Raw genomic sequence first — 15,180 nt, forward strand, 5'->3', positions numbered from 1 at the left:
AGTTCAAAAGTACCAAAATTTTCAACTTATAACCAACAAAGATAACATTTATGGAATGCTACAGGTGCAGACCTAAGATGCTGAGCTAAAAACTAAATAAAACAAAGACAATGCGAAAAACCGGCTCTCTAGAAATGTGCAGCACAACACAGCATAGGAGCGATCAGGCGCTTTGGAATTCCTTCCGATCACTCATCTTGAGCATCTTTTTTTTTCTTTTTCTTCTCCTTTTTCTTTGAGCTCTTGTTTGCTTCATCATCACTTACAGCAGCTGATCGGGTTACAGGGGCATCACCATTTTCTTTATCCTTCTTTTTCTTCTTCTTTTCAGATTTATCCCCATCAGATAATACGACGACCTCCTCGCCCTCTTTCTTCTTTTTCTTTTTCTTCTTCTCACCTTCTACAACTTCTTCAGTTGCCTCCTTCACTTCTTCAACCTTGCGTTTCTTGGAAGTTATTGGCGTTTCAGTAACATCCGCCTCTTCTAACTTCCTCTTTTGCCCTTCGTCGCTATCTTCAGTACCCTTTTCCTTCTTCTTTTTCTTCTTCTCACCGTCAACCTTCACATCATCGGTAACTTCCACCTTTTCCTTCTTTTTCTTCTTCTCACCGTCAACCTTCACATCATCGGTAACTTCCACTTTTTGTTCCGTTACTGGTGCAGCTGCAATACTAGCAACCACAGAATCCCCACCAGTAGGCAAAACAACGTTCCTCAGCCACTCAGCCGGTGTCTTCTCATTCGGTTTCCCATGCTTACTCAACTTCCCCTCAGTAATCAACTTCTTCTTCATCGAAGCCGTAGGACCCAACCCCCATTTCCTCGGATAAGTATCTCTATCCATCACAACCCTCTTAATCTTCGCCACAACCCCATGATCACAAGTAGCCATAACAGCAGTAGTCATCTCGGCTATTCCCAACGCAATCGCCTCCCCTTTAGTAGTCATCAAAACAACTTCCTCGCCATTCTCGATATCATTCTCAAACCTCAACAATCCCGGAATCATCAACTTAGCACCATAACAAATCGCATTCACAGCCGAATCCTTGACAACCAACCTCTTATAACTCGTTAACAAAACCTCCAACGGCATAATTAATCTCCTTAAATACGTCTCATCTCTATAATTATCATACATCCATTGCCCATCCATGACATCATGCATTGTCACCATATTATCCTTTTCGCCCATAATTCCAGACCGAACCCTTCTCAACTCCTGCATATGTCCCCCAACTCCTAAAATCAAACCCAAATGAACACACAAAGTCCTCACATAAGTCCCCGCCTCACACGATATCCAAAACACAACCAAATGTTTGTCAGCATCATACTCTAACAACTTACTTTCATAAATAGTCCTAATTCTAAGCTGTCTTTTAACAGCCGAAATCAAAGGGGGTCGTTGAAAAACGGCCCCTGTTAACGTCTCTAACGCCCTCGCCACTTTGGCGACATCGGGCACACTAGAATGTAACCGGGCCACACAAACATATTCCTTACCAGCCCCTTGTTGGGACTTAACTAACCTAGTAGCTCTATCAATACAAACAATCAAATTGCCAGTAACTTTAGGATCAAGGGTCCCACTATGACCGGTTTTTTCGACACGAAGAATACGTTTAATCCAAGCAACAACTTCATGTGAACTGGGGTTAGCTGGTTTATCAAGATTAATAACACCATACCTTATGTATTCAGCTAACGGGCGTTTAAGTGGTGAAAAACCGGATGGAAGTGGAGTGTAGTGGCCGGTTCGGACATTGAGCCGGTCGTAGTTTTTAAGCAGGATTGGCCAGTCTGATGTGTTGATTGATGGAGTGAATGTTTGTGGTTTTATGAGATAGTCATCAGTTGTTTGGTCGGTTTCTGAAGATGTTTTGGATTTGGTTTTCTTTTTGTTTGATTTACTTGTATCGATTTCTGACATTTTCTTTGTTGTGAATGAGAAAAAGGGTGGTGGTGGCTAGGGTTTTTGGAGGAAGATGGTGAAAGTGAGGGTTTAGGTTGTAATGTTATCTTTTTGTTATTTTTACTAATTAACTTTTTTGTTATTTTGTTTTGTTAAGTTGTGTACACGGGTTTCGCCCGTCTTTTGGGGGAAGATGGTGAAGGTGAGGGTTTAGGTTGTAATGTTATCTTTTTGTTATTTTTACTAATTAACTTTTTTGTTATTTTGTTTTGTTAATTTGTGTACACGGGTTTCGCCCGTCGAGAGGGATTCCTTAAGTCAAGTTAACCTTGATTTTCATAATAAATCTTACTCTGATTTTCATTCAAATGTTAAGATCTTCAAGTTGAGAAAACTTTAAATAATCTTAATCTTTAGCCTGTTTGGGTTTTGATATAGTTTGAGTGTGACTTGTGAGTGAGTGAGTGTGTAGGACGAGTTTTGAATGGTTGTTGCCACTAGTGAGTTGACACGTGTAGTTTAAAAAATATAAAAAGTTAGTAGTTTGTTTGAAGTTTTGGATGATCGGATTAGGTAAAAGTGAAATCACTTTAGAAAGTTGAAGATCTCAATTAGACTTGGATTTTGGATTTCTATTGTATGGGGTTGTACGTGTTTATATATGTTGTAGATTCTGAATTCATGTAAAATTCAAAGGCTTTTTTAAACGCGGATTAAATAATTAATGAATATTTTTGAACATAACTTAGACTCGAAAATTAGTATTAAAAGCTATATAAATCAAAATATATATAGAAAGATTTGATCTTGATTTAACACAACTCGATTTTTTAAACATAACTTAACTATAAAAGTTGTTATATAGTGGGTTTTGATAATTCTATTCCCATGAAAAGTATAATGAAGTTACGATACTATTCGTTCATACGCATGGAAGCATGTAATGTTTTATCGCAAGGTTTTCAAAATAGTTTCCGACTTGATTATCAAAGTTTCAAGATAATTTGAGTAGTTAGATAGCTAGACTGAGATTTAGTCTAGTTGTGATAAGAAAGATAAACATTATTAGTTGCAACAATAACTATATTTGAATGAGATGAAATAGTTAGTTTGATGCATAGTTTCAAAGGTAACTTAATATAAAAATTTCATAGAGAAGTTGAAAAAGAAAAAAATTAGACTTATGTGGACTTTCAAAAGTCAAAATTGCAAAAGTAAGTGATCTTCCATCCAGGATTCCTACATCCAAAGAAGGTTAGTTCTTACATATCTAGTTTAATAAGCAGATACATGACAATCTGATTATAAGCTAGATTTGGAGTAGATGTTAAAGGTGAACGGTTTCAAATGGTTTCCAAAATGATAAAAATGAATCTCTAAAAACGATTTTCTAAAATTTAATGGCATTCTTGAAATCCCATATTTCTTTGCAATCTCAAAACCTCAAAAGGGATCAATATTCCATAAAAAGACAGATTCCATGAAAAGACAGAGCTTATTATCACCACCATCTTAATTAATAAAGTTTTATGTTCAATGTTAGATAAGAAGCCATATCACCAACTTCCAATCTCTGCCCCCACCACCTCTTTGATGTATCCACCTCTGGCCGCTGCAACGATGCCGCCACCATGTTGCTCCGACACTACTACGTCGGAAGCCCATAACATCATCTCCTTTGTGTATCAAATCTATTACGTGTGTTTTCTTTAAATGTGTGCGTTTTTTCCTTCCTTAGATATGATTCGTTATTGTAAATCTTTTAGTTTTATTTGTGGCCATTGCATGTGGGGTATAGAGGTCGTTGTTGCATGCGGGAGGTCCAAGTGAATTTATCATTTATAGCTGACAAAGAAATGAAAGAGAAAGACGATGTCCGTTACGAAGGTTACGTCAGGTGGGAGTTCCCGGATTATACATATGAACACACATGACACATATACATGAACCACCAAATCTCCGGCATCCACGAAGATCGACCACCTTAGGAAAAAACCAGCATGAATAAGTTATACGCGGTGCTTAAGAATTTGTACTATGAAAAGTTTGGTTGTTTTTGTTTTTTTGATTGTATACTCTGTGTCAATAAGTCATTTTGAATCGTTGAAGAGGGTAAATTTATTGGTTTTGGGTGTTGTTTGTTTAAAGTCAAAAAAAAATCCAAAAAAAGAAAGTGAAACGCTTTGAAACGTCGACTTTCACCCCTAAAGTCCAAACCTTGACCCACTCCACCATTTAAGTAGTGACAAAAAGTAATTGTTCATCCTTCCATTCTTCTTAATAGAGGTATATAACTAGCGGGGTTTTAAAGCCCGTAATGCGGGCTTCAATTATTGCATTTGCGTCCACAACCACGTTCAAATGTTTCATATATAGAATTAAAAAAACAAATAGGAAGAAAGTTAAAAACGTATAAAAGAATATCAATATAAGTGTATATATTTAAAAGCGATGCTACAACCACATAAAAAAAATTTTGCAATACAAAATATGTAAATATATGTCTACCTAAAGATAATACCATAACCATGTTCAAAACTTTATCATATCAACTATATATAAATAAATAAATATAAAGTCAATGACTCAATGGTGTTAGTGACCCATTGATAAATTTTGTACGATGTAAATGTATGTCGTGAATATCTCCCCTTAATTCAAACTCCTTAACACCCATAAGTTTTCTGAAATGCATAAACTTCTCCCTGGACAAGGCTTTAGTTAAAATATCAGCAGCTTGATCATTGGTACCACAAAACTTCAGCTTAACCACTTTTTGCTACACCATTTCTCTAACAAAATGATGGCGAAGTTCAATATGCTTTGAACGACTATGCATCACCGGATCCTTTGACAGATTGATAGTAGATTGATTATCACAGAAGATTAGTGTAGGATCAGTTTGCTTCAAACCCAAATTTGCAAGTACTCTTCTCAACCAAATAGCTTGACTGCTTGACAACTTGCACTAGTGGCTGATATGTACTCAGCTTCAGTACTCGAAAGAGCAACCGTGTGTTGTTTTTTAGAACTCCACACTACCTAGTGAGAAAACATATGCCGAGACACTTTTTCTATCATCCATGCAACTCACCCAATCACTGTCACTATAACTGACAAGTGACACACTTTTGGTTTTCGATTTCCATACCACAAGCCAAAGCCAAGCGTCCCAGCAATATATCTCAAGATTCTACGTGCAGCTCCAAACTGATTCTTAGTAGGTTGTTGCATGAATCGAGAGACATAACCAACAGCATAGGCCAAGTCAGACCGTGTGTAGGTCAGATAGATAAGCCCACCAACAAGACTGCGATAAACTTGAGCATTAGCCATACCTGACCCATCATTGAGGTGGAGCTTTTCATTCATGTTCATTGGAGTGACTTTCAACATACAACCAGTCATACCAAAGCGATCTATCAACTGTCTTGAATACTTTTCTTGACGCAAAAAAATACCTTCTTTAGCTTGTTTCACTTCAAGACCAAGAAAATACTTAAGAAGCCCCATGTCGGTCATCTCGTAACCATCTTTCGTGCCTTGCTTAAATTCAGAAATACGTTTGGAACAAGATGAAGTACAGATAATATCATCTACATAAAGACACATAGATAATATTTCCATTACCTTCTCTTTTGATATAGAGAGTTGGCTCATTCCGGCTTCGAAGATAACCATGCTTGGGGAAGTACCCATCAATCTTTGAGTACCAGGCACCACGTGCCTGCTTCAACCTGTACAATGCTTTCTTAAGGCGATACACCTTGTTGCTCATACTTTCAATCTCAAATCCCTTGGGCTGCTCAAAATATATATCTTCCATTGAGTCACCATTCAATAAAGCAGATTTGACGTCCAATTGATGTACCTTCCACCCGTAGTGTGTAACACCCCAACAAGGCGGAATCATGAGGGTTACATACTAAGCATAACACGACATGGAAATTAAGTAGAGACAAGTCTAGATGCATTAAAAGGATTGGAAATCCATACAAATCATTTAATTTCAAATACTGGATCATACAAAAATGCATAAGAAGCACGCCCATCAAACGTTTACAGAATAATAGTTTAAAAGATGGTAAATGATCCTAAGCATAACCCATAATCGAGAACTATGAATCGTGGATCCATGAAGTCCAAGTCCAATCCTAGCTCAAACAAGCAATCAGTCATCCAATACGTCTTTGGTTAACCTGTTCACCTGAAAACTGTACTAAAACGTGTCAACATAAAGTTGGTGAGTTCGTAGGTTTAAACAGTTAAAATCATAGTGTCGGGATAACAACCGTTATTGATATACGAGGATTAATAACGTTCAATAACGTGGGCTCAACAACCCATAACGTGGATATAGAAATACCCATTACGTGGATTCAACTGTTGGAATAAACATGATTCGATTCGAGTGATAAAACATCCCCAATCGTCCTGTGGAACCTTTAAGAGCATAAAGCATAATTGCTATTATTTCGGGTTCCCATAACAAGGCGATTGAATAATAATGGGATGATAAATTCGGCTGGAACATGATGCACGAATTAGAGAGGAATACACACACGAAAATTAGGGTTTATTATGTGTTGTGATTTTCCTTAACTTAGGGTTAATTACCCTCTATTTATAATGAGAGTAATTACACATTCAACCCTTTAGTATCTACACATTTAACCCTTCTGGTGTTTAATGTGTGTATCATTAGTCCTCTTAGTTACATTCACCTAATGGGAAACCCTATACTACGTCTCTAAGAGTAAATACGCCCATCATATATTTACTTAGACATAGGGATTTCAGTTATCGTCAATTATCATATTAGGAATGATACATGATCAGTGACAGTCACACTAACGTGGTTCCAACATCAACAATCCATAACGTGGATATAGAGATACCCATATATGTAGTTACTTTTGTTTGTGGTCATAAATGTAGTTGGGAAATACTGGAAGATTAAGTTCTTCGGACTGGGTGTCCATGTCTTTTACTAATTACTATCTAAGTTATCTCATGGCTGTGACTGTGACACCTATTGGTTGGCAGCCGAATGACTGTTGGTAAGATGATAGAGCTTGTTGGCAGTAAAGCGGGGGTTTCATGTGGCAAATTCCACTATGGCAGTGCATTTGGGGAACCTAGTGGTCACGCACACAAAGTTGAAGCCATAAGGTGCACTTTCATTCTAATTATTCTTTTTAAATTTATATGCCCTTTTATCCGTTTGACAGTGACACCCTTGTGAAGCATGGTTTTTGCTACAATGGCATAAGACTTCCTTTATTCAGGTTATCCATTTATATTTGTTCATTAAGACATGCATTTACTAGAAAAGTTATATTTCTATCAAGTCCATTTTGGTGTAAACAATAGTTGTCACATTGAGTAAAAACCTTAACTTTGAGATACTGGGAATTTTAGTTTTGTCTGTTGTGTTCCCTTTAATGAAATCATACTCCTTGGATGTCTGTTTGCATAGCAACATTCTATTTTTTTGTTTCCGCTATAGCCTATAGAATTGCAACAGTGGTAATCCTGTAAATCTTGATTCTTTCAGGTATTGCTGGCACGCCATTGCAAGCATATATATTCATGGGGCCAATATACTACCAGAAACTGAAACGTATGGTAAGGATTACGTTTGTGGAAGCATCAAGCGTTGTAGTGACTATTATATATATATATATATATATATATAGTAAAAGGTTCCATTGAGAATCATTTGAACTGGAAGAACCATGAGAACCTTTAAATTATAACTTCATTTGCATATGTGAATGGTATGTGTGAAATTATTCGTTCACATATGAACAGATCAAGTTATACTTAATATTACCTATGTTCATATATGAATGGTTCTCACATGAACCCTACCCTAGTATCTTTTACCATCACTATTGTTCCTTTTATGATTACTTAAATAAAACATAAGAACACCCTTCAGAACTACTCAGCTTTTCAGTGTATTCATAATGGTGAGCTCTCAACTCCACGGAGGAGCTCTACTTGTATATACGCGAATTGTGCCCTGTGCCATACATTCGCACTAAGTTCCATTGTGTTCCATGGCCCGTTCATTTATTCTTCTTATGATTCCCAATGGCATAGCCTTTTTCATTGTTTTTTTTAGCTAGCCCATCAAATGTTGTTTCCTTTCTTAACATTCATCTTGGTCCTCCACATGAAGTGAAATATAACCAAAAGTTAGGGGAAAAGAGTCCACCCGGGGGTATTTTATTACTTTACTGGACGTAACACTAAATGGAGACGTTTTACTTTCTGTTCTTACTATTAGCAGCACCTGGTTGTCCACCCATAATGGATTTTTTGGAACACAATTTAGCCACCACAAGCTTTCATCTCCTTTGATAGTCGATCTCCATGTTGCTGTACGAAACTCCGGAGTTTCGTACAACAAATCAATAATTATTATTCGCTAGCTTTCTGGCATTTCATATTGCTGCATACTATTTAGGATCCATTGCTACTGATCACTTTCTGTCAGCCACATGAATTGACAAATATCATAGCTGTTATGAGAACTACCAGTACAGTTTCAGTGTTTTGCTCTGTGTCACTACCATATATGGCTTGGCATATCAAATCAATATGAATTTGCAATTTAGTAACATATTTTCGGAAAGTAGAACTCAGGGTTCAATCTCATTCTATTTATCTCAAGTGTCATTTGTTCCAAAAGGGAGGTGATTATTTTACCACTCTTTGAGTCTTTTTACTTATCCTATTAGAAATAATTTACCATGACTTTTTTTTACCATTATTAACAAGGGATCAATCACTGAAAGACTAATGTACTTTTTCTCTTGTACATGGTTGCCCACTAAACCCAAATTATATATGTGTATTATCATCAAACTTTTCAAAATTGTACATGGTTGACTAAATATTCATCACACATTCATAACTGCATCTCTCTCTCTCACTCATATCTTCAAATCTGATTCTCACTCTTACCAAATAAAACCCAGATTCACCAAATATTGACCGTTTAAACCTGAAAATTAAAACAAACCTTCCCACCATTCTCCTCACTTTTCACAGATCCCAAATTCTTTCATAAAACAATCAAAACTCCCCACACACATTTCACTTTGACAGCAATAATTTAACAAAAAAAAAAGCCACCTGAAACAAACAACTAAATGAAATCTTTAGAGAAGCAGCTATGAATGTGAGATGAATATTAGTCAACCATGTATAAGTTTGAAAAGTTTGTTGGTAATATACATTTATAGTTTGGGTTTAATGGGCAACCATGTACAAGAAGTACTCATCCAGTGATTAATCCCTAACAATTATACAACCCATGACATCAAAGTTTTGTGAGTCCAAAACCCCACTTCTTTCCTTCTAGTTCGGCAACACTCAAAAATCCCTACGTAACAACTTTGAAATTAAAGACATGAAGCCTTGTTTGCTACTCCAACTGAAACTACTTGTGCTGAAAATATTTTTCTTGTTTTTGAGTGATATCGCAATTGAAAATACTTGATATTAGTAACTATCACTCTTCTAAGTAAAGTCTTCTGCTATTTCCACCTCTGGGTCAGCATACAAGACGTACAAAATAAAGGAAGAAGAAGGCCATGATGGATGCAAACAGTACCATAAGACAAACATAGACACACCAAAACTTGGATCATTTTGATATCTAATATTAGGGTATTCATATTGTTTTAAAAATATAGAAAAAAGAAATGTCATCTTTGACCAAGAAAAATTGATTCAATCACATACGAATAGTGTAAAGTGTTTGTATTCTACTGCCAATAAAGATAGGTGGAAAAAAAGTGTTGGGGTAAAATTAGTGTTCAATGAAATCAAATGAATAGCCCATTGGTAAGGTCTTTGACCTTGGGAGGATCCACCTGGGTTCGAATCCCACTTCCCCCATTTGTGGGGTGGATTAATTGGGAGTTTTTCGAGAGTCCTGATTTCCATGCATACGTGTAATTTAATAGTTGGAGTAGAATAGAATGCCGTTAAAAAAAAGGGGGTAAAAGTTATTGTCAAAGGCAAAAAAAATCATAATAAAATTTTTGCAGCATGAGAAGTAAAAAAAGTAGTAGAAAAATCACCTCGACTTTTGACTTTGGAGCATCATATATACCTAGTGGTTTAAAACCCAAACTTGTAATACTTATATTCTAGTAACATGTATATAGTTTTTACTTGTTCCTTTACACTTAAATGTAGTTCTTGTTTTTCTATTGTCAAATTTAACCCAATACTCGCAAATACTAAAATTTGAAGCACTCACTAGCTCACTTGTCTTCTTAAATGTTAGAGTAACTAACTACTTTGAATATGTTGTATAAGTTTGAGAACTGCATTGTTGGCGGACTTATTGTTATTGTGGTTTACAGGAGCTACAGTCGATGAATATTGTGCCTTGCTTGAAACTGGAAGATGCTTAATTTCAATGATGCATTCAGTTTATTTAAAGGGTTGGGCACCAATAACTTTCAAAGCAATGAAAATATATTACATTGGCCATTTGGACAAAAGATCCGTTGCAGTTGACACGTGTGATTCATTGTTAGATATATGTATATATGTAGCTGGGTAATGTTGGAATAAACATGGTTTGATTCAAGGGAAAATACTCACCAGATGATCCTGTGGAACCTGTAAAGGCATTAAACATGTTTGCCATTGATTTCGGGTTCCTAAAACAAGGTGATTGAGTTAGGATGAGATGGGTAATTCGGCTGTGATGTTATGCACGAATTTGAGAGGAGTAAACACACGAATTTGTGTGGGATTTTGTGTGTGTGATTAACCTTAACTTAGGGTTAATTACCCTTTATTTATAATGAGAGTAATTACACTTACCACCCTTTAGTAATTACACATTCAACCCCTGTGATGTTTAATGTGTATACCATTAGTCCTCTTATTTACAATCACCTAATGGGAAACCCTATTCTACGTCTCTAACAGTAAATACGCTCATCATATATTTATCTAGACATAGGGATTTCATTATTGTCAATTATCATATCAGGAATGATACATGATCAGTGACGGTCACACTAACGTGGTTCCAACATTCTCCCACTTGATCGAGCGATCATTTATCTATGAGTATTTAAATAAGTTCCGGAATAATACTCATTTTGTTTTAAACCGAAATCATAGCCAATAAGTACAGTCGTAGAGAAGAACATCAACTCAGGACCCCCACTAGTCAAACTATGACTCAAATTTAAAACTAATAAGCAATGATCAATTGACTAAGACAAATTTTGTCACAATAATGTCAATACACCAATATGAGTACTCAAAGTGTAATTAATAGACAAACAAAATCTGAATAAGGAGGAAATTTTTTAAACAATAACACTAATGACCAAATAAGTACCATATGCTATTAAATTAAACTAAGTCTTTAGTAAGCCCCATCTTCAACACGTGTCCTACGAAGATATTAGGAGGAAGACCTTTGGTCATCGGATCCGCTAGCATGTCATTTGTACTTATGTACTCAATACAAAGAACATTTTCCTCAACCCGTTCGCGTACAAACAGATACTTTGTATCGAGATACAGCCCAGCGCCAGTTGAACTGTTACTGTTCGAGAAAGTTACGGCAGCTGAGTTATGACAGTAAAGCTTCAATGGTCTAGAAATGGAGTTGACGACTTTGAGTCCACTGACTAGATTCCTAATTAACATCCCATGGCAAGTAGCATTATAAACGGCAATGTATTCAGCCATCATGGTGGATGTTGCAGTCAGTTTCTGCTTATGACTCCGCTAAGAGATAGGTCCGCCAGCTAACATGAAAATATACCCAGAAGTAGATTTCTTATCTTCCTTGCTTTTGGCAAAGTCGGAATCGGAATAGCCTACTACTTCTAGATTGTCACTTCTTTTATACGCTAGTTTGTAGTCTTTGGTCCCTTGCAGATATCGTAGTACTTTCTTAGCCGCTTTCCAGTGTGCTAATCCAGGATTAGATAAGTAACGCCCTAGCATACCGGCAATATAAGCGATATCTGGACGAGTACAGACCTGAGCATACATAATGCTCCCAACTACTGATGAGTAAGGTATCATCCTCATTTGCTCCTTTTCAATCTCAGTGCTCGGACTTTGAAAAGTACCGAATACATCTCCTTTAATTACTGGAGCTACAGTGGGTGCGCAATGTTACATGTTATAGCGTTCTAAAATCTGCTCAATATAGGCCCTTTGAGAAAGACCTAAAATACCATTATGCCTATCCCGATGTATTTCAATACCTATAACATAAGAGGCATCACCAAGATCTTTCATGTCGAATTTCTGCGACAGCATCCGCTTCGACTCATGCAACATATCCAAGTTATTACTTGCTAGTAGAATATCGTCTACATACAAAACAAGGATTATAAAGTTACTCCCACTGATCTTGAGATAGGTGCATTGATCCACTTGATTCTTTATGAAGTCTTGTTCTTTAATAACTTCATCAAACTTAAGATACCACTATCTCGATGCTTGCTTCAACCCATATATGGATTTCTTTAACTTGCAGACCATGTGCTCTTTACCTTTTGGAATGAATCCTTCAGGTTGCCACATGTATACGTCTTCTTCCAAGTCTCCATTTAAGAAAGCTGTTTTGACATCCATCTGATGTAACTCAAGATCAAAGTGAGCTACTAGTGCCATAACGATCCTTAAAGAGTCTTTACGAGACACGGGAGAAAAGGTCTCTTGATAATCGACTCCAGCCTTCTGAGTATAGCCTTTCGCAACCAATCTGGCCTTATAGCGTTTGACGTTTCCTTTCGGGTCTAATTTGGTTTTGAAGACCCATTTGCAACCAACAGTTTTGGATCCTTCAGGAAGTTCAACCAATTCCCAAACGTCATTATGCTGCATGGAATTAAGCTCTTCAATCATGGCTTCATTCCACTGAGTGGCCTGATCACTATTAATGGCTTCTTTATAGGAGGTAGGATCAATAAGCTTTCCAACATCCTCAACTTCAGTGAGATAAGTAATGAAGTCATCAAAGTTAGTGGCCCTACGTGACCTCGATGATCTCCTGAGTTGATTTTCGGGATTTTCGAAAGATCCTTTAGCATTAGTGGTCTCATAATTAACATTAGGAGGAGTTGGATCAGTGACATTCGGAGCAGCGTTCTGTACAAGAGGATTTATCGGAGGAGTAATAATAACCGACGAATCGTTTCCCCCCGCTTCTTGTACTTCTTGCAAATCGAAGTTATGATTTGTCGTGCTCCCACTGATCTCTGAGTTCTCTAGGAACGTGACATGCTGTGTATCACTGATGCGAGTAGTGTGGGAAGGACAGTAAAACCGATAACCTTTTGAGTTATCCGGATAACCGACAAAGAAACATGTAACAGTCTTAGGATCAAGTTTCTTTAAGTTAGGGTTAGAGGAATTTAGCTTCGGCAGGACAGCCCCATACTTTCATATATCTAAGACTCGGTTTCTTCCCTGTCCAAATCTCATGAGGAGTTTTAGGGACAAATTTAGAAGGAACTCTATTGAGTATATGAACGGCTGTTTTTAAGGCCTCAGTCCAAAGGAAAGTAGGTAAGTTAGTGTTAGCAAACATACTTCTCACCATGTCCATTAGGGTTCTATTTCTTCTTTCAGCAACACCATTTTGTTGAGGAGAACCAGACATGGTGTATTGGTTAATTATGCCATGATCCTTACAAAAGTCATGGAAAGGACCAGCTGCTTGACCAACGTCAGTATGTCTACCATAATACTCACCTCTTCTATCTGATCTTACAACTTTTATTTTACGTTCAAGTTGGTTTTCAACCAAAGTTTTAAAATCAATAAAAGTTTGCAAGGATTCAGACTTTTCCTTAATCAAATAAAGGTGCATATAACGTGAATAATCATCAATAAATGTAATAAATGAAGTATGTCCTGTAATGGAAGCGGGATAGGGTCCACTTATATCAGTATGAATTATTTCCAACAAGTTGGAACTTCTGGTGACTCCTTTCTTATTCCCTTTAGCCATTTTGCCTTTGAGGCATTGAATACATGTTTCAAAATCACTGAAGTCAAGAGATGGTAAGATTCCATCCTTTACGAGTTGTGTCATGCAATCTCGTGAGATGTGACCAAGACGTTTATGCCACAACATGGAGGAATTCTCTTGTTGCTTAAGTGATTTTGTCCTTGTTTTAGTTATATCATCAACATTTAAAGATATCAAAGATTGTGAGAAATTATGATCTAGTTCTAATTTATACAGCAATCCATCCAAGAAACCACGACCAAGCAATTCATTATTAAGAGTAATAGTAATCTTGCCGAAACCATGAATTATTACAAAACCTTCAATGTCTAGTCTAGAAATAGATACGAGGTTCCGAGTAATTCTCGGTACATATAAGGTATCTACTAGTCTAATACATTTTCCAGTGCTCATATGTAAAATATAAGTTCCCATGGCTTCGACCTCTAAAAGATCACCACTTTCAACTCTAAGTTTTCTTTGGCCCTTTGGTAGCTTCTGGATTGTATGGAATCCCTGCATTGAGTTAGTCACATGAACCATAGAACCAGAGTCACCCCACCATGTATTAACAGGAACATCAGTAGTAAAAGAATCAAATATTACATAAAGTACGTTACCTTTCTTAGCTAGCCATTCCTTAAACTTAGGGCAATCTTTCTGAACATGCCCTTGAGTACGACAGAACTTACATTTGATGTTCAAGACATTAGAGCTAGAGGCAACTACACCAGGACTGATCTTTGAAGCTTTCTTTCCAGTCTTGTTACTGTTGTTACCCTTCCTCTTCTTAGAATTAGCAGTAGTAGTAAGGTGAACAGCTTCAGGTTTCTCGAGCTTAAGGCGATCCTCTTCTTGTTGACACATTGCAATCAGTTCACTCATCTTCCATTTATCTTTCTGAGCATTATAGTTAATTTTGAAGGCATCAAATTGAGCAGGCAATGATGTCATTATGAAATGCACAAGAAAATTATTAAAGACTTCCATTTCGAGAGTCTTAAGCTTGTTCGCCATGTCACTCATTTTCATTATGTGTTCACGGACACCACTACTTCCATCATATTTCAGAGTAAGCATCTTTAGCATTAAGCTGCTTGCATGCGCTTTAGACGATCCCTTGAAGTAATCCTCAACAGATTTGAGGTAATCTCTAACTTTGTCAGACTCAGGGATAGCTCCTCGAAGACCAAGGGGAATAGAGTTCTTGACCGTCATAAGTGATAACCGATTCGCCTT

General features: G+C 36.9%; 1 protein-coding gene across 2 annotated transcripts; it reads right to left on the reverse strand.

The window, feature by feature from the left end:
- Window positions 1-2: 2 nt before the first annotated feature.
- On the reverse strand, window positions 3-2,069 carry LOC122587099 (H/ACA ribonucleoprotein complex subunit 4-like). 2 transcript variants are annotated; one of them, XM_043759177.1, is made up of 2 exons: window positions 645-2,069; window positions 3-587 (listed from the first exon to the last, which is right to left on the reverse strand). In XM_043759177.1, exons 1-2 carry the CDS (start codon window positions 1,935-1,937, stop codon window positions 189-191), a joined length of 1,692 nt encoding a protein of 563 aa, XP_043615112.1. In that variant the 5' UTR covers window positions 1,938-2,069; the 3' UTR covers window positions 3-188. The 2 variants fall into 2 exon arrangements, with proteins under 2 accessions (XP_043615112.1, XP_043615111.1); XM_043759176.1 differs by having other exon boundaries at window positions 3-2,048.
- Window positions 2,070-15,180: the final 13,111 nt, after the last annotated feature.

This window comes from Erigeron canadensis, chromosome 2, assembly GCF_010389155.1.
Source record: "Erigeron canadensis isolate Cc75 chromosome 2, C_canadensis_v1, whole genome shotgun sequence".
In the NCBI taxonomy this organism is placed as follows: Eukaryota; Viridiplantae; Streptophyta; class Magnoliopsida; order Asterales; family Asteraceae; genus Erigeron; species Erigeron canadensis.